Source organism: Heterocephalus glaber, unplaced genomic scaffold (genome assembly GCF_053883595.1).
Source record: "Heterocephalus glaber isolate CG9 unplaced genomic scaffold, H.glaber_assembly_v1.0 deba00001724, whole genome shotgun sequence".
Classification (NCBI taxonomy): Eukaryota; Metazoa; Chordata; class Mammalia; order Rodentia; family Bathyergidae; genus Heterocephalus; species Heterocephalus glaber.
Window position 1 is genome coordinate 8425065 of NW_028258435.1, and position 23119 is coordinate 8448183.

Below are 23119 nucleotides of genomic sequence, written 5' to 3' on the forward strand. Positions count from 1 at the left end.
TGGATTTGGGGTATTTTGTCCCAGTGATGGAAAAGTGACTAATACAGCCCATTTTCCTTATGGCTGTCGCATCACCAGTGTGGGTGCCTGCCAAGGCCCACCTCCCAGCCTTACATCTTGCAGATGAGAAACACAGGCACCAGGGCAGAAGGGGGCAGGGCTGCAGACTGGCTCTGGTGGTCCCCGGGCAGCGCTCATGTGCTCCCTGATGTTCTCCTCAGATGGAAGAAAACCCTTCTCCACCAGGTGCTTCTGTGGCAAACTTTTCTCCCCAGAACCTCTAGTTGCATGTGTCTAATCTAATTTTAGTGATTTATGTAACTCCTATTTTCTCTACTAACTTGGGAACACTGCGAAGGTAGAAACGTACTCTTCCCCACATTCCTGCCGCACACCACGGTGCCTCTGATGGACTTAATTGTTAAGTGATTGAATACCTGACGGGGGCGGTTAAGCAGGTTGTCATGAAGACATGAACTCCGGGTTAGAACCGTGTTCCTCGGCAGCACTGGAAGTTTTTCTCCCTGGAGAGGCAGGTCACTGCAGCCCCTGCACATCCAGTGGCCACCTTGGCCCACTTTGAAAGTGAAAATGACCAAAAGCTGCACCGGTGGCCCGGAACGTGGAGTGGAATCCTGTTGGCACGCTGTGGCTGTATGGAGGAAGGATGGATCTGTTCCAGTCTTCTGTGGCCTCGGTGCTGTAGTCCTCCAGTGGCCAGGAGCCGCAGAGGGAGCTGCATGACCCGGTGACAGGGTGGGACAGGAGCCACACCGTGGGTGGGAGTCCTGGGTCCTGTGGCCCATGGTGGGCTTGGAAGAGGCGGAGGAGGGGAGGAAGTGCGGACTCACTTGTGCAAAGTGTGTTGGTCTCGAGGTGTTAAGGGGAGATGGAGCCAGCACAGGGAGCTTGGGTCTTTCTGATCCAGGGCTTCGGGGCCTTCCCCAGGGCTCTGGCTGCTGGCTCTTGTGTTGCTGTGCTTGGGCGAGGAGCAGCTCCAGCCTAGGCTGTTCAGCCTGCACCTGTCTGTGTTCTGAGCCCATGTTCCGCAGGGTGGGCTGTGTCCCGGACCCGTCTGGGGGAGTGTGGCGGCTCAGGAGACCCCAGGACCTGACCTTTCTGATGCTAGCCAGTCCCCGGGTCAATTTTTCCCGCCAGCCCTATTGGCCTGGTGGGACACCTTGGTGGGACTTGAGTGTGATATCCAGGGCTACAGGACAGGACGGATGGCGTTTCCGAGGGCCGCCAGGCTGGGGTTAGTGGCTGGCACATGCATGCTTCTCCCTCCCGATGGCTTGGCCGGGTCAGGCACTCGCTGTCTCCCTGAGGCTGAGACAGAGCTGCTCTGTGTGCCCAGCATCAGTCACCTGTTCTCCTCCACACCCCCATCAGTCACTGGCCACTGCCCCAGAGATGACCCCATGTGGAGCGAGAAGCCTGCAGGATGAGGGTGAAGCCATGCTGTAGGAGTCGTGAAGGAGAAGGGTCCGCTCCCCGACTCCTCGGCCTGAGAGCCCTCCTGCATCCTGGGGTGCCCGCCCCTGCCCCAGCCCTGCTCCGGGAAATCTCCATAACTTCTCTCTGCCCTCACACATGGGGCAGAAGCAGCCAGGCAACAAGGGGGAGCTTCGGCTTATTCATTTCATCCCTGCACGTCTGCGGTGTATCACAATTGCGTTCATTGTGGAGGTGGTACATGGACACGTTACATCCTCATCGTTCTTACTTCCCCTTTCCCTCCCCACCCACCCAATCCTCAGATCCCCTTCCCATGTCTACAAAGTCTACTCCTCCTGTGTCCTGTCATCTGTCTTGTATTTTGCTGCTTAAATTATGTAGACTTTAGTTTTCTCGTATAAGAGCAACCAAGTGCTGTTTAACCTTCCGTGGCTGATTTACTTCACTTAGCATTATGATCTCAAGGTGCCTCCATTTTCCTCCAAGGAACTCTTATCCTTTTTGATGGCTGAGTAGTATTCTCTATTGTGTATATATACCACTTTTTCTATTCATTTCTTGCAGAAGTTTCTTTTAATCGTGGCATAAAAATAGGCAGGGAACTCAGAATGCATGGGTGGCACAAGCCACAAGTAAGAGGCAGATACAAAGTCTCAAATCCAGGTTCGTTCATCCCCTTCTCCATGCTGGCTCCCGTTTCTCTGCCTTTGGGTTGCTTCTCTTCCTGTTAAGGACCACAGTCACATGGAGTACAGCACTGCCCTGTCCGTGTCATTGTAACCTGATCGCATTTGCAAGAACCCCCTGGAGACACCTCCGCAAGTACCCAGGGCTGGGACTTCAGCGTGTCGTTTGGGCACACAGTTCAGCCCTTAGCACACGCATGCGCACACACAGTGCCGGGCAGCACTTAGCATGTCTGTGAGGGTCCAGGCGGCCACCCAGAGAGGCTGTCTTCACACGGGCCTGCCCGACCAGCATCCGTGTCCTCAGTGACCAGGCATCGCAGGGAGGCAGCTGGGGCTGCAGCGACGTCCCCGGGGCCCTTTCTGTCTGGCAGCAGGGAGAAGCAGTGAAGGGGAGGAGGGTCTCTGATGGGGCACCAGCAGGAAGCCCCGAAGCCAGGCCCCTTCCTGTCATGCCCCTCATCTTTGTCGTTTTGGTTTATTTTTAGGCGCTTGGTGCATTGACCTGGCCCTGAGCATCTTAGGGGTTGGAGATGGGGGTGCTGGGCAGGTTGCTGAGAGGGAGAGGCAGGTGTGGCGCCGGTGGTCAGCTCCCCAGTGTTCCTGAGAAGCCAGACACGCATGGCAGGGCTTGCGGTGCTATATGGGCCCATGAGGGTCACCTGCAGGACGCAGAGAGGACGCAGGCTCCTGCATGCTGGACGCCCCAGGTCTCTGCTAATAGTTTCCTCACCAGTGACCGTGACTCCCTCCCCTTCAGCTCTGTCCCAGGCCGTGGGCAGCTGGGCCAGCTCTCCCCAAGCTGTCCAGCTTAGGGTCAAAAATCTAGTGACTGCTGCCACTGAGCACCATCCCGTGGAAAGGCAGCTCGTAAAACACGACTCTGTGTCCTCAACCACCCTAGTCACCGGATCTGGCACCATGTGACTCCTGGCTCTTCCCCAAAGTCACAATGACCATGAAAGGGAGACGTTTTGAATCCATTCAGGACATTGAGGCAGCCAGGACAGCGCAGCTAAAGCCCCTCAGGAAAGAGGACTCCAGAGCTGCTGCAGGAAGTGGTGAGGACAGTGGGATGAGTGTGCTCGAAGTGAGGGGAGCCCTGGAGGGGGACTTGTGGCAGTGTGTCTTGAAGTACCCGCATTCCTCACACACCTGGATGCCTTCCCTTTTCACTGGGTTCATTGCCACTTCTCTTCCACCTTTTCCTTGATGTGTGCCCATCCCTCTTTCAGCTACAGGTGAGCTGACTCTGGGTGCCCCTGGCTGTCCATGGAGGTGGTCCGAGAGGCCTGGCCCTCACCCAGTCTCCTCCATGTCCCACCTGACCCACCCAGCTCCCTGCAGCTGACCGCCTCTCCCCACCCCTCTGGAGCAGTGACTTCATCTCCAGGAAGCCTGTGTCTTCCCTTGTTTTCTTCGCTGCCCGGTGTCTTTCCCACTTCTCTGCAGCTTGTGGCTTTCCCTGGCCGTCACATGCTGTGGCTGGGCCCTTCCTCCCTACCCCTCCCCAGGGCTCAGGGAACCCCAGCATCTTGGGCACCAGGGGGTGTCCCTGGCATCCCTTCCCACCCTGGCACTGCACCAAAGCTCGTGAGAGCTGCCAAGGGGAGTGTTCTCACTCCTTACCTGGAAGAAAGTCCTGGCTCAGTGCGCTAATGAGGAGAGACCCAGACTTGATGTTACATGTGTGTCTCCTTGTGTCAGCAGGTGTGTTTCTGCCACTGAGTCAAGGGAGACACCGTGCAGTGTGATAGAAATGACACGACATTCACCCTGCAATGAGTTCTCCTTTCTCTCTGTCCTCTCTCTCTCTTTCTCTCTCTCTCTCCTCTCTCTCTCTCTCTCTTCAAACTGGGGATTGATTCCAAAGCCATTACACTGAAGTACATCCCTAGTCCTCTAAATATTTTCTTATTCTGAGACAGAATTTTGCTAAATCACTAAATTGCCCAAGCTGGGCTGGAACTTGAGATCCTCCTGCCTCAGTCTCCTAGAGTGTTGGGATTACAAGTGTGTACTACCACACCCATGTGAGGTGATTTTTAATGGTTGGCCTAAAGCAAGGAGAGACTTTAGGGATGCAGCACATCCTAGACTGGTCCTTGCTCTTCAGGTCTCCTTGACCCTGGACATGAGCCTCATCTTTGGGATTTGTGGCTCCCACACGTAGGGTGAATGAAAGTGGGCTGAGCTTCCAGAGCAGGTGTGTGTGTGTGTGTGTGTGTGTGTGTGTGTGTGTGTGTGTGTGTGATGCATTTCTGAATTCCAGGCACAGAACTTGATGTCCCAAACTTCAGTATGAACTCAGTACTGAACTTAGTACATTTTTAAAACATAAAAGGCACTGAGATTTTGTCTGAAGGTTTATCTTTTCTTGAAAACCATCCTTGGCTGTTTTTCAGAATCATTTATATCTATCTGTGAATTGGCCCCAAATGAGCTCCTAATAACAATAATCCTTTGGCACCAGCAGGATGGCACAGACCTGTGACTCCAGCACTCTGGGCGGCTGAGGCAGGAGGATCACAAGTTTGAACCCAGGCTGGGGAACTTTGCAATGTCACAAGACCCTGTATGAAAATAAAGATCAAAAGGGCTGGGATGTAGCTCAGTGCAAGGGTCCTGGGTTCCATCCCCAGTACTGCAGAATGGAAGAATGAATGAATAAATAAATAAATAAATAAAAATAAAATCCTTTGGAAGCTCACACACTAGTAGTTTGTATGACAACTTGATTTCAAAGCTTCCTTGGATTAACTCTAGTATGCTGTCTACACCGTTCATGTGGAACAGCCAGTGTTATAAGATACAAGGTTTCTTTGTAAATTTGAAATTATTATTACTTAAAAGATTTTTTTCAAAGAGAAATAAACTAAAAAGAACATTTCCTTGCACCAGGCAGTGGGGTGCTGGGGAAGGAGGAGGTATAAATCATGCTGGCTTAGCAAGAGGGATGAATTCTTAGGCCTACACTGGGCAAAGTGTGGCTTAAGGATAAATGTGCTGTTTTTCCTTGTAGTGGAATGATTACTGCAGATGGTTAGATTTTGTGTAATCCAGCTCCAGGAAATGATGTAAATGTGAAGAAAAATAAAATGTTTCATAAATAAATCCTTCTTTTAATGTTTTTGTGATTTCTTTGGTAAATAATAGCCCCAAATGGAAAACATTTAACCATGATTAAGAAGATATCATTCTCTAATTAGATAAGATTTCTGGACATTGTGGTCTTGGGAAAATGTTTATCGTAGATGACTAAGTGAAAATAATTGTGAGGCACAGTTGCATGTGCAGTGTGATTCGCACATGTGGGAAATGTGCTGAGGGAAACAATCCGAGATCTCAAGGCCTGAGACTTTTTCCTGATTCTGCTTTTCTTATCGTGGTTTCATAGTTGGCCCTATTTGCAGACTCATCCACAATGGATGGACATTTCTACTGGGGGAAGGTTTGAAATTATTCAGGGCGGGAGACAACTTCCACTGTTGGGAGTTTGTACAGAATTTTTTCTTGTGATTAAGCTACAGTATAACAACTATTTACACAGCATTTACATTGTGGTATTATAAATAATCAAGAGGTGATGAAAAGCATGCAGAAATGTTCATCGGTGATATGCAAATGTAATCTATTATACAATAATATAAACAACTTTATAGAAGGGGCATGAGTACCTGTGGAGTGTGCTATTTGTGTAGCTGGAATACATCCTGGCTTGGTACTGGTTGATGACCCTCTTTCATTTCACAGTAAAATATGTTATGTTAGCTTTTTAGATGTTTAATGTAAATTCTGGCCTCCTGCAACGCATGCAAATGGTTCCGTATACAACAAATATATGTTCAGCAAATTAGCCCTGTGGTCTAAGGGGACATTTCTCTGCAGTGGCTTGAAGGGCAGTGAGTAATAAGGAAGAAACCTCCCTGGTAGTAAGAATAGCGGGGAGGTGTAAGACTGCAAATACGGGCTCTGGGAACTGGAAGGAGTGAGAACGACCCGCAGCGCCCCCCCCCCCCCAACATTCAGATTCAGGTTTGAAAACTTCCTTGGCTGAATCAGAGATTGGTCTTCCTGCTAGGCAGAGCAGTGATGCCTGCTCTCCCAGCATTTGAGGGGCTGAAGCAGGAGGATCTCAGCAAGTCTGAGGCCAATCTGGGCTACATAGCGAGACCCTGTCTCCCCTATACCCTCCCCTCAAAAGATTCCTTCCCGTCCACAAAAATGGAAAGAATTCCCGGTGAGAGCACAACTTGTGGTAGAGCAGCAGCTCAGCACTCATCCAGACCCTGGGTTCAATCCCCAGCACCAAAAAACAAACAAGCAAACCAAAAAGAAAGAAAGAGAATTAGACCCAATCTAAGCTGTTGATAATCTTCTGTGGGTTTCTGCTCGAGGTAGAACACTGTAAATGAAATGATGTCCCACTGCCTTCTTTCCCTACTGTGCCATTTTGATTGTTGCTTCATGGTGAATGTGCAGAGTGCCTGTGCTATCAGATGTGCGCTGTTCACCCCCAGACACTCGGCGTCTTCCTGGGATCTGTCGCACTGGCTTCCCTTTGGAAATGAGACCACGCTTTGAAGGACATCTGTGTTTGGGGGTCCTCTGTCTATTTTGACCTTTACGGTGCATCCCGTGGTTTGCGATGCTCTGCAGGGGAGAGGGACATGTGTGGCTGCTGCACACGGAGGCTTCTGGATCAGGTGCCCGGCCGACTCTTCATGCCAGGCCCGTCACCCTGTGAGTGGCTCTGCCTGATGGGTTTGTCCATTTCCGAGGGAGAGGCATCACCATCTCCAACAATTCAATAATGGTTCTGTCTCTTAGTGTAGAGCTATCAGTGTTGGCTCCAATATTTTAATACACGAGGGTGTGTTCCTGGTTAGACTTTTTATGTCTTCTTGGAGAACTGGCTCCTTTATTATATGTCCTCTTGTGCTTGCTGGGTTTTCCTGCTCTCAATTCTATTTTTGTTTTTTTTCTTTGTTTTGCGGTGCTGGGGATTGAATCGCAGGCCTTCTCCCCAGCCCTTTTGATTTTTTAAAATTTTGAAGCAGGGTCTTCCTAAATTGCTAAATTCCTCAGACTGGGCTTGAATTTGCAATCCTCCTGTCTCAGCCTCCCAGGGTGCTGGGATTACAGACATGGGCCACCATGCTTTCTTTCAGAAAGCAGTGAGGGACTTAGTGAGAAGCTGTCTCTAAGTAAATAAATAAAAATAGACGGACTGATGGATGATGGACAGACAGACAGATAGGCTGGGGATGTCTCTCAGTGCAGCGACCCTGGGTCCAGTCTTCAGAGCCAGTTCCTCCCTCCCAGGCCTCGTGACACTGACAGGTGGTGCCTGTGACCCAGATCTCATCGGTCTCATCATGCTCCATTCTGGAGTGTGAGTTTGTCCTTGTTTTCTGGTGGGCTTAGGACGTCTTGGGTTGGGTCTGCCAGCCTTGGCCTGTGTAGCTGGCTGGGAGCGTGAAGACTTCCATTTGGACGTGTGGGGTGAGGGCTGAGTGTCAGCTCCATACCCCCTGGTGCCCCCACCTCCTTCTGGGGCCCCCTGGAGCCAGGTGTGGTGGTGAGGGGACAACGATTTCAGGATAGTGGAACTTGACCTTGTAACCTATAGGCAGCCTTAAGCCCTCATTCCAGCTCCGAGCCACTTTGCCTTTCTTCCGCCTTACACACGCTCCTGACGCATATGTTGGGTGTTCAACATTTTTTATTGACTAATAACTTTCTGATTTTTTTTGTTTGTTTGTTTGGTGGTACTGGGGATTGGATCCAGGGCCTTCATACTGAGCTCCCCCTCCAACCTCTCCTCCCTTTTTAGTAAAAAACTTGAGAAGTGTCTCACTAAGTTGCCCAGGCTGAACTCAAACTTGTGATCCTCCTGTCTCAGCCTCCCAGGTTGCTGGGATTACAGGCGTGCACCACCACACCCACTGACTTTTTGCCTTGTTAAGTAAGAATTAATTATCCGAGTCCTTTGCAAGGGTTCTTTCATCCTGTGGCATCTGTGGGACATGACAGTTGCCAGGCATCTAAACACATTTGAAAAAGAATCAATGACTTTAATTAATTTTTCCAAGAAATGTTACTTATATTTAAGTTCATTTTTAATGAACTATGATTGAACTTAGAGGCTTTCCACTGAGCTATATCCAAAGCCCTTATTTTTTTTTTAAATTTTGAGATAGGGTCTCACTAAGTTGCCTAGACTAGGCTGGAACTTGCCACAGTCCTGTCTCAGCCTCCCAGAGTGCTGGGATTCTAGATGTGCACCACTATGCCTGGCTAAAACAGTTAATTTTAAGGTATATGAATCTTACCTTGATGAAAAATATGAACACAATACCCTAAAAATTCAAATATCTTGGTCCAGGAATTTAGCTCAGTGGTTCTGCCACCTGCTGCGCAAGTGCAAGGACCTGAGTTCAATCCCCAGTACCCCCCCCAAAAAAAAATTCAAATATCTTCACAGCATGAAAATTTAGAGTGCAAACCTCCATCCCACACCAGCTCTCCATCTCCTGAAGCCAAGGCATCCACTGCTGCCACTTTTCGGTGTAAAATATTTAGAGATTTTTTTTCTTTTATCACCAAAAATAAATCTACTTTGTTCTTTTTCAAAGTTAAATAGTCAAAGGAATTGCTTTCTAAGTTCTTTAATTGGGTGCACTTTATCCCACTGTTCTAAATGAGCTGTTATTTTCTGGGGTAATGGCTCTACCACAATGATTTGGTATCTTTTGGGGTAAATCAGTTGGTGCTTTATGAGCAGCTAATAATCTAGGACTCAGCTCCATTTATGTGCATGATTTCTTCAGATGAGGAAGGGTGGCAGAATTAGTTAAAATCCTTTCTTCTCAAGAGTTAAAAAAAAAAACTCAGTAATTGATGACCAGTGAGCCAATGACTTTGTTTCATAGCTGGAATTTGACAAATGCGAAATAACTCCACAGGCAAAGCCACTGGCCTGGGAGGAGTCTGGGCCTGTGTTCCCAGCATACAAGGCTGCTGGTGTCCGCCGTGTGAACACAGTGCTTCATCGCTGCTGCACAAGACCCCCATTCATGTTCCAGTCAGACCGATGGCACCCGCAGAGGCTGCCACAGGCAGGCGTCACGTGAGCTGGGTGGCAGCGCTGCTCTGTTCTTTGAAATCTATTTTGCAAACTCAGTGATTGCTGAGAAACAGTCCTGCCTGGGAGATGGAAATACGGGGAAGCAGAGGGTTCCATGGCTCCCTGCTGTGTGTGCCTGCAAGCACTGGGTCCCACCTCTTCAGTCCAGTCTGCTAACAGTGGCAGGTAGGGGACACAGAGGCCAAATGTCCACTCAGCGTCACCAGAGGGAGAGCCTGCACTAATGTGAAGAAAGAGGCCTTTGTGGGACTTCAATCCAGTTTAATGTGTTATGCTCAGGATATGCGAGCCATTGTGACTCAAAAGAAACAGTGATTTTCTCTCAGTGTGTAGAAACTCATGGGCAGTGTCTACTGTATCAGAATTCTTTAGCTTCTGAAACTAAATGCGGGGGGGGGGGGGAAGCCAGAATGAGAAGAAAATCAAGAGTAAAATTCGTTTTAGTCTAAAGTGATTGGTGGGTTTTACCCCCTTTTACTTTCTTCTGGGGAAATTGTGTGTGTTCTGTTATGTTCACAAATGGACTCAGAGAAACGGTTCCATGTTGTGCCTTTCTTCTGGCGTGTAAATCATAGACGTCTTTTTACACTGCCTCAGGTGGGAGCAGCTTCTTCTGTGCACCATGATTTAAAGCCCTGCTTCTCTGCCGGTGGCCCTGGAAGTAGCTCTTCAGTTTGGTGTTGCAGAGCCACCAGCCCTGCCCTGCAGTTGCCTGGGAGCTCACTACCGACTCTCTTCCTTTCTGTCCCTCCCCACCACCTCTGCCTCTGCACCGTGATTCAGTTTCTCCTGGGCCTCCATCTGCATCTCACCCTGCTCCTCCTTCCTACGGTGTCCCAAGGGTTTGAACATCTGCACCCCAGCATCCCGCTCTCTGAGCCCCACTCCTTGTCCTTGAAACTGACCTTTTGTTCCTGAGCTTTAAAAATCCTCCCCCTTGGAGACCGTGGGACCCATTCCCTGCCCTGTGCATCCCGGGCTCTTCTCCCTGTTGTTGGATTTCTTCCTCCTTCGCCATGATCTGAAGCAGTCCCAGCCTTCACCGAATCCAGATCCCCCCTCCCAGAAGCTGCACCTGCAGCCAAATGTGACTGGAGGGGCCTCCTGCCCCCACTCTGTGTCGGTGGCCTGAGTCTGGGGGGCTTGCACTCCCACTGTGTCACCTGGGCTTCCAGAGGGGATGGGCCCCAGGTTGGCTTCTGTGCTGCTGGTCACCACATGTGCCCTTTGCTGCCACAGGGTGCCTGGCATGGGAGGCACCATGGCTCCATGGACCAGTGCTGCCCTTCACCTGTGATGCCCGGCCCAGGGGAGCTCCTGCTGTAGCAGGCACGAGTGGGCCCACACTGTCACCACAGCAACCCGAAAGCCCTCTGCTTACCCCAGGTCCCCATCTGTGTACATGGTACCAATGGCCCCATTCAAGACGAATCCTCCCTCCTGTCCTTCACTAGCATCAGCCGCCCTTGAAATAACCTTCAGAATCCATTGGAGAATACTGCTATTGTAATAATATTAAGCCTTTCAGTCTATGAATGTGGGATGCTTTTCCATTTATATAGGTCTTTAATTTCTTTAATGGTTTTTTGGAAGTTTTCAGTATACAAGTCTTACGTATCTTGTTAAATCTGTTTCTAAGGATTTTATTGCAGTTGGTGTTGTTTCAGTGTATGTTTCATATAAAAGCTGATGATTTTTATCCATTCCACCAATTTCTTCCTTTTGCTTGCAATGTTTATGGCATTTAGTATAATCACTGAGAATGTGGAATTTACATCTCTCCTTGTTCCTCCCACAATCCTGTGGTTCTTTTAGAATCCTCCCATCCACTCCTGCCTTTGCCTTTCTTTGGTTCTTATTAAATCACTAGTTTCTATTGTACCTTCTTAAGTCAATTTTGGTTTATTCTGTTACATCTTTTGAAGTTATTTTTTGGTTGCCCTGGGGGTTGGGCCTCTTCCTGTAGGGTCCCCAAGGAGGCAAAGCTGAGTGCTCCTAAGTAGGAAGGGATATGGGAGGCCTGGGGACAGTTTGTGTTCTGAGAATTGACCTCGATGATTTATCTGTGGTTGCCTTGTAGATTTGCTCTCCTCCCTAGTGAACCTCAGTTCCTTCTCCCTTGGAGTGCTGTGGTCTGCAGGTACTTAGTGTGGTAAGATTCCCCACAGTTATGTCCTAGCCTTCCCTCTGAGCCTGAGGTAGGAGGGTAACACCAGGCTCTGTCACCTTGCTGCCTCTCTGTCCTCCCTGTCCTCTGACTGCCTGTTGCCTTCTCTGGCTTCTCAGGTACCTCACACCCCGTTGAGTCTGATGCTCCCAGGGCCCCCGGTTTCTGGTCTGGAGGGGCCCCTGGTACCAGCAACCTTCTCCCAGCCCCTGGCTCCCACGCTGCGTGAACGAAGAGCCTCTGAATGCACAGGAGTAGGCCAAGCAGGACCCCAGGCCTGGCTGCGGGACTCTTCCTCTCCCCTGCAGACTGCTCACAGGTAACGTGGAATTGGGGAAGCAAGGCCAGAGGACCTTCGGTGTCTCCTCCCAGTTGAAGTGATGGGAATCTGGCCTGTGAGGACTTTTCTGTCCCTCCTCAGCCTCAGCATTTAAGGCCGTTTCCTAGCAAGTCTCTCTGAGTTTCTCGAACTGTCCTCAGTACATTTTATTATAGTATTGCAGAATTAGTGGGGGGTTTTTCTTTTTGCAAAAATATATCTATTTGGGAGCCTACAGATGTATCCATTTGCATGTCTACAAATGTATCTGTTTGCCTCCCCGGAGTCTACAAATGTATCCATTTGTGAGTCTTCAGATGTATACATTTGAGTCAACAAATGTACTCTGCATATCTACAAATGTTTGCATTTGTATCTATTTGTATCCATTTTGTATGCATGGATGCGTTTGCAGTACATCTTGCGGAGTTGGTAATATACAGATCTCACTTCGATTCCTTTTATTTCCCCTTCCCCTCTCCTCCATCTGTCTCCTTCCATCCATATAGTCTAACTCCCTTTTCCTATCATCGATCTTTTATTTTGCTCTTAGTTATTTATACGTTGGATTTCTCACATAAGAGAAACCATGCCATGTGGTTAAGCTTGTGTGTCTGATTTATTTCACCTAACATTATGGTCTCCAGGTACAACCATTTTCCTACAAATGACTCAAATGTTTCCTTCTTGATGACTAAGTAGTACTCCACTATGTCTATATACAATATTTGCTTTATGGTAGAATTAGTGCTGTACAGAGATTTCCACAAGTCCTTACTTACTATAAGCATGGCATTGCTAGTCATGTATTGGAGACAGGAGTCAGGCTTAGGAGGTCACAGCCTCATGGAGGCACCAGATTTTGAGGACATACAGACTGAGCCCTGGTGCATAGCAGCTCTAAGTCAGGACATCCATGAGCACAGATGGAGGAGGGCCTGGTGTGGGGTAGACTTTGTTTCAGCTGGAGGTATGCATGGAGGACAGCTGGGGACAGGTGTCAGAGACAGTGAGCAACTAATGGTCTGAAAAAAATGTTATGCTGCATGACAAAGCTCAGAGATTACGGGGATGAGAAAAAGCAAATCAGGCATCATAGCAGGCTCCAGTTGCAGCTTTAAATGGGGTGTTCAGTTGCTCAGGTGGGATTTGGACTTTCGATCTTCCTGCCTCAGCCTCCCAGAATGCTGTGCTGAGATTATAGGTCCATGACACTATGCTAGGCTCACATGGGTTTGATCAAAGGAAGAAAGAAAGCTGTGTTCCCTTTCAGGGGCCATTTCAGCCTCTGGGTTGGAAATAGGCTGCAGGGGCAGAGGACGAGGGTGCAAGAGACACTGTGCTAGAGATGGGACAGAAAAATGACCACTTTCTGTATATATTTTGAAGATAGAGCCCGTATGGTGCCTGGACAGCTGGGCATGGTGGTGCACACCTGTAATCCCAGGACTCTAGTGTTACGGAAATCTCGGGAAGAAATACATGGAGACACAGAATTCGGATAAAATAATACCATTTCTTCTCTTGGGCAGACGGGATCGCCAGAAACCAGTCTGGTCAATGTCCCCGCCCCCTTTGTTTAGTGTTTCCCTTTTTATATCTTTTTTAGCCGTAATCTCATCCCTAGTGGTCTTTGATATGTAAATACAATTCCAGTTCCTATTTACAAGTCACAGACCCAAGATAGGCCATATACGTTGTAAATTCACCCTGGCCTGGAAACTTTGTTAGGCTAATGAGGTTACTGGTTAGAGTCAGATAATCCTCACCTTAAACAAGGAGTTACCAGAAAAGCAAATCTTAAAAGAATACATTACTTATTTTGCTTCTACAACTACCTTAATATTCAATCTGTTAAGTTATCTAGAACTTTTCTGTATCACTAGGAGGAGTCTGAGGCAGGAGGGTTGCAAGTTCAAGCCCAGCCTGTGCAACCTGGTAATTTAGCAAGATCCTGTTTAAAAAAAAACAAACGGGCTGTAGCTCAATGATGAGCCTGAGCTCAATCCCCAATACTGAAAAGAAATAACCAAATAAAAAGCAAAAGCCAGATGCCTGGTCAGAGTGGTTGGGGCGTGGGACATAGGAGAAAGTCTATTGTGACTTCAGTTTGAGCTGCAGCCGGATTAGTCACTGTGGGGAGGCTGTGGCCTGATAAGGTCTGGGTGTGAAGAGAGGTCAGAAGTCGCAGGTGTTCATGCTGGGGTGGAGAAGAGGAGAGGTCCAGATGGCGAAACCCCGGGGGAGGGGGGAGGGGGGAGGGGGGACCGTTCCCGCCCAGGTGGGACGTGGAAGGAGGACCGGGAGGGGAGGCGAGGCGGGCAGAGGGGAAGCGCCAGGGCGAGGTGGGGCAGCTGCTTTGTAAAGCTTTGCTGCCAGAGAAGCTCAGCTCTAGGTGGGCCGGCAGGAGGACTGCCCGGTGTGCGATTTCTGGACTGGGGCCACCGGAGCCCTGCGGGCTGCGAGAGGCGGCTGGGGCCGAGAGAGCCCCCGGCTGCAGAGGCGCAGGGCCTCGCTGTGAGGAGGCCCAGTGGGTGGGATGCGCAGGCAGGGACCCTGTCGTCCTCTGGGTGCCCCTCTCACCCTGGGGGAGCAGCGCTTGGGAGGATTTCTGTTTGTAGCAAAGCGCGTGGCCACAGGTGAAAGCCGCGTGCGGGAGCGCAGCGGGCAGGGAGCTGGGTGCGCCCAGCAGGGCGCCTGAGTGGTGAGTGGGCTGAGCAGAGGGGTCAAAGCCAGCAGGAGGCTCCATGGCTCCTTCCCACTGCACGCACCCCGTTACCCACTGACGCCTATGGTTACCCCGGGGATCCGGGCTGCGCCCCCACGTCTTCATTGACGCTGAATCACGCAGTCCGGGACAAGGCCATGTGAGCTGGCATTTGCAGTCACCTCCAGCTCCCTCTTCCGTTCCTTGGACAGTAAGCGCACGGTGACCTGTGATTTTCTTCTGACCTTCACGCTGTGCGGTGATCGCATCTCTGTCGTCAGGGCACCCCGTGCAGAGACCGCTGCTCCTCCAGCTAGGAGAGCAGAGGGCAGAGCGTGGGAAGCGCAGTCCGGCCGCGTGGAGTCCAAACCCCTTTCTGCGTCTGCCCACCGGGTCTCCCCACCTGACCCAGGACCTTCTGTTTGGGAATCTGGCCCAGGGGGAGACCAAGAGCTGAGAAATGGCTTCATAACCACAAAAGATTCGTGTGGAAGCGGCCCAACCAGAAGCAAATGACATTCCAGAACAAACAAAGGTATTTTTAAATGTTTAGGATTGAAATGAAACAGCTTTTTTTTTTTTTTGGCTGTAAACACCCTCAATTCATGTTTCTGCGATTTAAATAGCCGAATCAGAAAGAGATTTTTGATATTTTTCCTCCCTAAGTGCAGAATATCTTTGGCTCGGCCGTTAGCGTGCGGCGGCCGCGGGAACAGCTGGGATTCAGAGGAGGCACTGCGTGTCCTGGCTGTAGCAGAGCCCCTGGCTGCAGGTCCCATAGGGCAAAGCCTGGAGCGTGGGCATCAGTGGGCTCGGCACTCCGAGGGTTCAGAACCATGGGGAGGCTGAATGCACTGCTCTGAGGTGCAGTGGCCACTAGTGTTAGGGTCCCGTTGAGCGACCTGGTTTTCCACATTGAGCTCCGTTCCAGTGTTTTGTTGTGGTGATCTCGGGCATCTGGGCAAGCTCTGGGCCACTGCGCGGACCCACTGCGTTGTGCTATTCCAGGACACTCACACACCTTAGGGGTGCACGGTTACCCTGTGGGCCGAGTAGCAACACCTCGCCAAGGGGCCAGGTCACCTTCAGGCCAGGCTGTGCAAGGAGGTGCGGGCAGCCTTCTGCTTTTGGAAATTCGTTTGCCTTTGAGTGGTGTTAGCAGGCCTGAGCCAGGGATGCTGGCTCTCCAAAGAGAGTCAAGGATGGAAGTGAGGGACAGCTGCTGACTGCTGGGAGGATGTGTCCCCTACGTCCAGGACCTTGAGCTTGGTGGGTGGGGCAGACAAAGCCCAGAGCAGGGCCACACTCTGAGCCCTGCAGCCCCAGGGTTGAATCCTCCTGGGGGCATCGAAGCCTAGCTGCTGCTCCCATGAGAAGGAGAACCTCGGAGGAACGGAGACCTGCAAGGAGAAGCTAGGGACTTCAGCAAAAACAATGCATTACTCCTCAATTTTAAAAATACAGTTTTGTTCTTGTTAGCCTCGTCCTAGAGATGCACACACGTTTACCAAAGAGACATCAGGCAGCCCTTAGAACTTCATAAGTAACTTCTAATTTTAGCTACATTTAACATTGCTTTATTAAATATTAATGAGGAAACCATTAGTGTTTTGCCTTTTCAATTTGTTATCTAATGCATAACATGATTCAGTTATCTCAATGTTATTTTTATCTTGACTTCAGGGTGTGATTTGTGTTCTATAACAGGAATATTGCAGTGTTTTAAAAAGCACACCTCTACATAAAATACAATATATGTACATATATAAAAACATTTATTTGAATTTTAAAATAGGGTGCATCCTTTACTGGTAGAACATAGGTCTGGCCAGTCTGTTTGGTTTGACTGTGAAAATCTCTTTTGCTGCTTAGTTTATTGGAATTACCTAAATATTCAAATAACATTGACAAATATGTAGTTAGAGCGTTTTTATAATTAAGTCACATGCTAAGATTTTTCTTTCCAAGTTCCTTCTGAGTGTATTGACTTAAACAAGACACTTCTAAGGGAACAAGTAATGAGTATAATTAGTTAAACACTCTTCATGCAGCCTTTTGATGTGTTTCCCAGAAATTGGGTCTTGAATGACTAATGTCTTGGTTAAATCCTTGTGCATATCTAGTGGTTTCCAAAAGTTTTCTTTTGTGGAAGGATTTGCAGATTAGATTGTCAGCTGATTGCTAAAATTAGTTTCTATTTATTATTCTGGAATTTTGGGCTGATAAGGGAAAAAAGTTCAGAGTTAAGCTTTCCTTTTACAATACATCATTGGTTCTAGCAATATATTTATGTGGAAAGATAGTTAAGTCATTATCTCTAAAAAAAGAAAAAATGATTTTGGATTGGATCTTATTTTAAACGTCAGTAATACCTTTTCTATTAGGTATCAAAATTTGAGAAAAAATCCTCAAATCATTTTTAGAATTTTGAGTTCTTTTTTAACATTTTTAGTTTTTATTAGTATGTGTTTGCAGTACATAATGATTACATTTAGCCGGGGATTTAGCTGAGTGGTGCCGCCACCTGCCTCACAAGCACAAGGTCCCTAGCTCGATCCCCAGTACAAAACACACACACACACACACACACACACACAAACAATGATTACATTCACTGTGGACAATTGGTACATGTATAGAAGACAGCTCAATTCTTTTTTTTTTCCTCTTGTGCTCCACTCCCTTTTAAAATTTTTTTGGCAGCATCAGGTTCATTTATTTTATGTCTTTTTTCTTAATTCATTCAAAAGAAAGTTTTGTGCCATTCTTTATTTTTCAGTAGAAGTTCCCCTTTTAGATCTAAGAAGGATACATCAATTTTGTTCCATTTATGTTGTTTTGATCAATTGTAGAATATAATAATTATAATAATAGTAATTTTTATGTTCAGAGCCATATGGTAACAATTTTAAAAATTAATAAAATATTCTTTGTAATTAAAAAAACAAATTTTTTAAAGCTTGCAGTAATAAAATATAGACAAAGAATCAGGTGATATTATGTAGACTTAACAATTGTGTTGGTAGAATAAGAACGGTAATATAGTTTTACAGAGATAAAGGCATGTTATAAAATTTGTCAGGGAAGCTCATGCATACTAAATATAAGCAATATGCTGGAAATTAACCTTCTTTTCAACTGTGATTGACGTATCTTTAAAAAGGCATATTTTCCGTATGCCAGAAGTTATTTTTTTTCAACTATTTATTTGACATTCTTATGCTAGGCAAGCACTGTATCATTGAACTACACCCTGAACTTCCAATTCTTATTAGATTTATTTTAAGCTGTACTCAAGCCAAAAAAAGAGAAAGAAAATAAGAAAGAAAGAAAGAAAGAAAGAAAGAAAGAAAGAAAGAACCCAAGAAGGTCTCTGGCTTTGGGCCAGTGGGGTCGCCTTGGTAGTGTGGGAAGTGGAAATTGAGGGCCAGAGCCCCCCTCCCTGCCAGGTGATCTTGGGGAACACTTATCCTGTAAAATCTGGATTTCTTCCTTGAAAAATAAGAATGTCAGAAATCCTTAGTGAGGATCAGATGTATTGCGGGGTGGAGAAGTCCAGAAGGTACAAGTTGCACTGAAACATTAGTCACTGAAATATTAATTATGGGCCAAGGCTTGGGCTGTTTTCTGTTACCATAACAACATGCTGAGAACGGGTAATTCACAAAACCTAGAGCCATCTTTACCCCATGATTCTAGAAGCCGAAAGTCCCAGGGTGGCGCCAAACCCATGTGCTCCGCCGTGACACACAGAGGCCGTCACAGGGTGAGACAGGGAGCCTGCTACCTGGGGATCCCACTTGGTCTGCCTGCTAAAGCCATGGTGGGCCCTGTCTCAACCTTGTCCTACCTTACACCTCCCCGAGGCCCGCTGCAGACACCAGCGGTGTCTCATCTTGGGCAGGAGGTTTGTGGCACACGGACTTTCAGAAGACACATTCAAACTGTAGCAGGCTGAGAATGAACAGCAAATGAGAAGATGTCTCAAGGCCCCACCTGGGGTCCAAGGGCAGATGAGGGAGGTTGGAGTGCAGCCGTGCCATCCCATGAAACCATAAGGACACAGCAGTGTCAGGGAGCCCTGTCACTCACAGCTACAAGGAGGCTAGGCTCGGTGGGCTCACGCTTTCTGGTCTCTGAAGAGAGAATATTCTGATGATGATGGGGCTGCAGGAATTTGGAGTGTAGTAAGGAATGTCTTCCATTGTAGCATTATGGGGAGGTTCATGCTACTCTCAGGCTCTTAGATGCAAGTGGACTTTGTCACTATCCGAAAGCCCAGAGTCCCTGCTGGAGGCTATCACTTCTGCCTCCCTTAAAGTTCATAAATAAATGTCTACATGTTGTTTTACCTGTTTACACAGGTTTGTGAGGTACAGAGCCTCCATTCCCCAGCTGGGCAAGCGGAGGCCAATGGAGGCTGCTCAGGATGGTGTAGCTGGTCACAGGGGTTGGGGTCACCCTGGACGCCTGACCTCCAAGCCTCAGATGACCTTGGGCCTGATGAATGGCTCATGGGACCAGGAATGTAGAGAGGCTTAGGAAACCTTGGAAATTGTGCTGACTCAGAGTGGAAATGATTTAGAACTGCAAATCCCTGCAGAACCCAGATGGATATGGGAGTTGAGATGAGGGGTTGCTGCTGGGTGTTGTGTTTGGAGAGCCCCTTTGTGTGGTATCACTGGTGCTTCAGGAGCGATCTCAAGCCCCAGTGGTGACTTTGCCCCTCTTTGGAAGGGTACATGAGTTGAGAGCCAGTGGATGGCTCTACAGAGTTTGGCAACATTGGGCAAGGTCCAGGAGTGGGTGAGTCTGGTAGGGGGAGAAGAGAGGTGATGCGGGCTCTGGGCGCCATCTCTGGAGATGCTGGCCATGAGAAGTGACCACACAGTGCTGCAAAATGCAGGTCCCCAGGCAGTCAGGGGAGCCCTGACGTGCACCTCCAGGCCACCTGGATTCTTTTTTCCTAACACAGTGGCTCAGGCTGAAGTCAGCCCATGGGACTGTAGCTCCATCACCAATATGCCCTGACAGAAAACAGAGTGCCATTGCAGGATTTGAAAAATCAGAAGGAAGAGCCTGCTGTGATAAACTTTCTGTAGCACATAAGAACCAAATGTAAGGATTAATGGGAAGCAGGAAGTGTTGTCTACTGATTGTTCCAGAAAGGGGGAAGATCCTACTTCTGAGGCCTTGCAGAGGAGACAGCAGTTTTTCACACTAAGCCCTCTGTATCTATGGGTTCTATGTTTGTAGACTCAACCAACTATACATCAGAGATATTTTTAAAAAATTATATTTATATTGAACATTTCAAAGTTTTCTTGTCATTATTCTTAAAAATACAGTAACAACTCTTTATGTGGTGTTTACATTATGTTGGTTACTACAAGAATCTAGAATTATAAAGTGTATGGGCAGAGGTGATTAGGTTCTGTCAAGTATTACTTCACTGATAGGAGGGAATGGAGCATCTATAGATTCTTGTATCTGCCAGGGTTCTTGGTATCTCTTGTGGATAACAAGGAAATCAGGAAACTTCCAGTAGCATGGAGAATGAATTTGAAGTCCATGGTGTGGTCCGGGTCCATCTGGGGCACAGGGTGATCTCCGTGTCAAGAGCACCTTGGGAACAGATGTGGCCTCTTCAGCGCAGAACTGTGGCCTGGCCAGTGTGGTGGAGGGGGAGAGGTGTGGATGTTTTCCAAAGCTTCCCTTCCAGAGCCTGGAACTTGGCAGGACCTGCCACACTATGCTTTCTTTAAATTCACTGCTGATAAATCAATAGTGGGTTTTTGGAATCCATTCAGGATCTTTGTTCTTCATTGTAACTTTTGTGTTTGAGTTCCAAGAGTTTACTAGTTCATGACTTAGTTAGGTACTTAAGATTACTTTTTAGATTTTAAATAAGTGCATGAAAGAGCAAACTGATGAAAATGAAACCATGAAGAGGACACATAAAAACACCACCCACCCCAAAATCCCCGGTGTGTGGAAAGTGACTGCATTTTGGGACACTGTGCTCATTGGTGGACTCATCCGCAGACAAGTTTACAGCTAAATGTGTTGGGAGGTGGCCCTGGTTGGAGGTGGTACTTGGGTGTGACCTGGAAGGGTACTTTCTTACCCCTGGCTCCTCCCTTCTCGCTCTGCTTCCTGCTGCCATAGGTTGAACAGCCTTTTCCATGTCCTTCTGCCATGATGTTTCTGCCTTGGAGCCAGCTGACCATGGACTGAACCTTCTAAAACCATGAGCCAAAATAAACTTCTTCTCCTTTAAATGTTGTGGGCATCAGGTATTGTGTCCCAGTAATGAGAAAGTGCATAAGACCGTGTTATTCTAAATACTGCTGTTAAAGACACGATGGGATGTGTACATAGGAAACTAAATGTGTGTAATGTAAGAAACATAATCAGTAAATACCCAGAACTTCCTCAAATACCCAGAACCATCAATACTGTCTAATATTTCACAGCCCTGAAGTCCCACCTTACCCTGAGCTACTTACCAGTCATTCCTTGCTATTTTATGCTGTCTCTATTGTTAAACTCTATTGTTGCAGTCATTAGTAACACTATCATGATACGGGTGACCTCCTCACTCTGTGTTCTGTGTTTATGATCGAATCACCTTGTCCCATGTGTCTGTATTTATTCGGTTCAGTTATATATCAGATTTGATACAAATGTTAACATTGGGCTATTCATACATTCTCCTGTCAGGGTTTTTGAGGGTATTTTCAGTCTTTGCTGTCACAAACCAGCTGCGGTATACTCTGGTCCATACATGCACTTACCTGTCTCGACGAAAAAACTAGGAAGAGCTGCCAAGCCAAAGAAAGGTGAATTTAAGGATCACATTTACAAGGAAACACCGTGGCAGCTGCCAGAGTGTGGTCCTATCAGTTTATATTCATCATCAGTGAATATGTTTCCTTTAGAAGTCCTCTTTTCTCACCACTGTATGTGACATTATTTGGCTTCGTAATTGTTGTCAAATTAACACCAAAGTGAATTTTAAATACCTATAATGTCCTGCCTCTTCTCACATGTTTAATGACAATTTGCTTTGCCTGTTGTAAAATGACTCCAATGTTTGTGCCTTTGCCCTAGTTTGCCATTCAATTGTATTTTTCTCACTGACTTGAATGCATTCTTTGTATGTTCTGAAAGCTATTGTTAGTTTCCTGTGCTAAAAATATGACCTCTCAATTCCTGTCATATATTTTCCTGTTGTGTAAAATGACATTTTAAGGACATTTGATAATCAGGGCCTTATATTCAAGATGGTCTTTTGTATGCTGAGATACTAAAATACCTACTTTTAATAGTTTTTAAATGCTTTAGAATTAATTTTTCCATGTGATATAGGAATCCGATATAATTTTTATCCATAAGGAAAAATAATGCTATTTATTGAACTGTTCTCTTTTTCCTCCATTGATCTGAAATACCACTCTTTTTGGTCACATTTCCTTGTATTCTTGTTTGTCTGGTTCATCTCTTGGTTAATACTCCCATCTCCAAGTCAGTGCAGTTTGTTCTCAGTTCCTATAGTTCCTGAAAAAGTCTTGATATTTGTTCCTCCCAAAGAAGGTGCTGCTTCTTGTGTATTAGTGTTTGCCTTTTCCCTTCTGTGAAACTTTAGGGTTTGCTTTTGAGAGTAACAGCCACAAACCAACATCAGCAAACCCATGTTGAAAATAAGTTTGTATTTCATTAAATCTGTAGGCCAGTTAAGAAAAACCCTTGATTTTTTTGTGATATTGAGCCTTCTCATTCATGAACATTGTGTCATTACCCATATAGTTATGTCTTTTTTTTTTTTTTTTTTTTTTTGGCACTGGGGATCGAACTCGGGTCCTTCTGCTTGCAAGGCAGGTGGTGGCACCACTGAGCTAAATCCCCGGCCCTATATAGTTATGTCTTATTTTTTTTCTATTAAAGTTTTCTATTTCTCTGGATCTTACTCATCTTTTATAGAACTTGTAGAATTTGTTCCTACTTACCTTTGTTGTTTGATACCTTTGAAAACTTCTGGATTACTAAAATGTACAAATGCAATTGACTTTTTATATTGATCTTGCATCTAGTCACTTTAGTGAGTCTTTAGTATTGTTAATATTTTTGTGTATGTATATAGACCCTCCTATAAAAGAAACCCATTGTGAGTAAAGAAAAATGTTTTCCTTTTCAGTTCTTACACTTTATCTTGTTTCCTGCTATGTAAGGACTATATGTTTGGTCTATGATGCAGTTTGAATGGAAACATTAGAAGATATTTTCTTGTTTTTTATAAAGTGTATCCTAATTCGATTGACTGTTTGCTGTCACTTTTTTCTAAATGTCCTTTATTAGGCTAAGGAAATTCCCTTATAGTTCTGTTTTGCGGAGTTGTGTTTTAGGTTTTTACTCTCAAGTGCAGATTGACATTTATCAGAGGCCTGGTTTCCATGTCACAGGATGGCATTCGGTTCTCAGGATTTTTCCCTTACTGTATTTAGTACACTGACTACCTATTCCAGAGTCACATTCTCCCTCACACCTTGGAAAACTGGCTTGGTTAAATACACATTTGCTGCACATCTGGATTCTATTTGCTCTTATTTTGTTTTAAAGTTTTTGCTTCTTT

The 23119-nt window shown here is 46.8% G+C and overlaps 1 protein-coding gene across 6 annotated transcripts in view; it reads left to right on the forward strand.

Annotated features, from left to right (window-relative positions):
- The window catches only part of Rnf144a (ring finger protein 144A), a 96012-nt gene that overhangs the window by 3937 nt on the left and 68956 nt on the right, over positions 1 to 23119 (forward strand). For 3 of the 6 annotated variants that reach the window (XM_087199674.1, XM_004868316.4, XM_004868318.4), the window contains exon 2: positions 11581 to 11780. The exons of 2 other annotated variants lie outside the window; for them this stretch is intronic. In XM_087199674.1, the coding sequence (XP_087055800.1) occupies positions 11706 to 11780 (75 nt within the window). In that variant the 5' untranslated portion in view covers positions 11581 to 11705. Of the gene's footprint in view, positions 1 to 9319; positions 9460 to 11580; positions 11781 to 23119 lie in introns of those variants that run through there. One more of the 6 variants, XM_087199673.1, reaches the window with a different exon arrangement.